The sequence below is a fragment of the Crocodylus porosus genome, unplaced genomic scaffold (genome assembly GCF_001723895.1).
Source record: "Crocodylus porosus isolate Cpor-Errol unplaced genomic scaffold, CroPor_comp1, whole genome shotgun sequence".
Lineage (NCBI taxonomy): Eukaryota > Metazoa > Chordata > Crocodylia > Crocodylidae > Crocodylus > Crocodylus porosus.
Genome location: NW_017728919.1, coordinates 1475139 through 1477053, shown reverse-complemented (window position 1 = coordinate 1477053; position 1915 = coordinate 1475139). Strand labels below are relative to the sequence as shown.

The following is a 1915-nucleotide window of genomic DNA, read 5'->3' as shown; positions in this document are numbered from 1 at the left end:
AGCCCCCCGCCAGCCCCCTGCCCAATGACGGTGCCCCATGGTTGTGCCTTTGTGCATGCCGGGGGGGCAAGTGGGAGGGCTTGGCGTGGGGGTGGAGGGGGGCGCTCATGTGCCCCTGGCAGCCCTGCGCCCACTGGCAGATGGCGGCCGTGCAGCTAATCGCCGCGCGTTTAGCTGTAATTGTGGAATTAAAAAGCAATCGGGGGAAGATGGACGGCGGTGGCGGGCGGGCGCCGCCGAGACATCTGCTGGGTGGTGCCGCCGGGGGGGCCTGTAGGCCACAGCTGGTGGGCAGCAGTGCCCGGTGTCTTTGCCAGGGCGGAGGGGAGCAGGACACGGGCAGTGCTGCTGGGCACGGCCAGGGCTGGGGCAGCTTCCCACGCGACAGCCCCTGTTCACGCAGCTGCCAACCTTAGGCAGGTCGGGCTCTGGATGCCCCCTCCCCACCCCCACCCCCCGCTTGAAGGGGGAGCGTATGGGAGACTCAGGGCAAACAGGCACCGCCCCCCACAGCCCAGCACCAAGCTTCAGCTGCTCTGACCCCGGGGGCCGCTCCGCGCCTGGCACCAGCCTGGGGGGGACCGCGTCCAGCCTGGCAGGGGGGCCGTGCCATGGCTACCGCTGCAAGGGCCCGATCCCCAGGCCCTGGAGCCAGAAGGAGGGTTTGGCACCATAGCAGCCACTGTTGCCGTAGCAACTGCATCCCAGGTCTCCATGGAGGCAGCCTGGACTGTCTGCTGATGGTCCCTCAGGGGCTGGGGGGGCAGGCACCCCACGTGGTGCCCACCTCCCCTCCCCATCCACCCCCAAGCCGGGGCAGGGCCTCTCTGGGCCACGTCAGGCCTCAGGGCACCCATGCAGCCACGCGGCACAGGAGCAGAGACGGGCGCAAGCGGGTGACGCCGTTGGAGGCTGGAGGAGGCCTCGTCCCTGCTGGCTGTGTGTGCCAGGCTGCGTGCGGGGGCCTGGGAGGGCCCTTGGGGGAGCGGGCGATGATTGAGGGATCGTTTTATTGCTGACGGTGATGATGACTCTCCCCAGGCGCCATGCAGGCACGTGCGCCCACCCATACACACGCCGCCCTCCTTGCAAGAACGTGTGCGCACAAGGAAATGCCTCATGCACTCAGACACTGGCACCCCTACTTGCAGGAACACATGCAAATGCTCTCACACCAAGGACGCCACACGTAGCAAGGAATAGCATATGCCCCACATTACATACACATGGATGTGCCCTGCCTCACATACACATGGGCACACACACGCCCCACATAGCATACACACGTGAGCACAGCCATGCATGGTGCACACACCCTGCATAGCGGGCGCACACGTACTCATATGAACACACACAAAACACCCTGCATAGCATAATTGTGGACACACAAAGCCATGCACAGCATACACACACACACACATGCACACAGGCTGTGCACAGCATACAGAAAAAACAGGTGCACAAACACCAGGAATAGCAGACCAGGTGTGGCCATGAAGCCAGGCCTAGCATACACGCATGCATAAATACACACATGCAAGCCATGCATCGCACCCACCATGGCTCACATGCACATATGTGCATGCACCAAGCCATGCATAACACACATGTACACACACACAGCCGTGCATAGCGTAGCCTGGCAGGAAGCTACGCCTATTCTCAGTTATGTATAGTGCGTGCGGGCGCGCACACACACACACGCGCGCGCGCGCGCGCAGAGCAGCGCACAGCGCACCCAGGCGCGCGCAGGCATCTCCCCACAAAGGGCGGCCCGAGAGCGCAGCTCGCCCATTGCCGTATCCTTTGTGCCGGTTGCCACAGCAACCGGCGGTGGGCGTTCTCCAACCGACAGCCCCAGACAGCGCGCTCCGGGGCCGGGGGGGGCGCGTGGCCCTGCGCCGCCTGGACGCGG

The 1915-nt window shown here is 64.6% G+C and overlaps 1 protein-coding gene across 1 annotated transcript in view; it reads left to right on the top strand.

Annotated features, from left to right (window-relative positions):
* The first annotated feature begins 140 nt into the window (after positions 1-140).
* The window catches only part of YJEFN3 (YjeF N-terminal domain containing 3), a 9121-nt gene continuing 7346 nt past the window's right edge, over positions 141-1915 (top strand). The window contains exon 1 of the mRNA XM_019538429.1: positions 141-226. Within this exon, the coding sequence (XP_019393974.1) occupies positions 141-226 (86 nt within the window). The remainder of the gene's footprint in view (positions 227-1915) is intronic.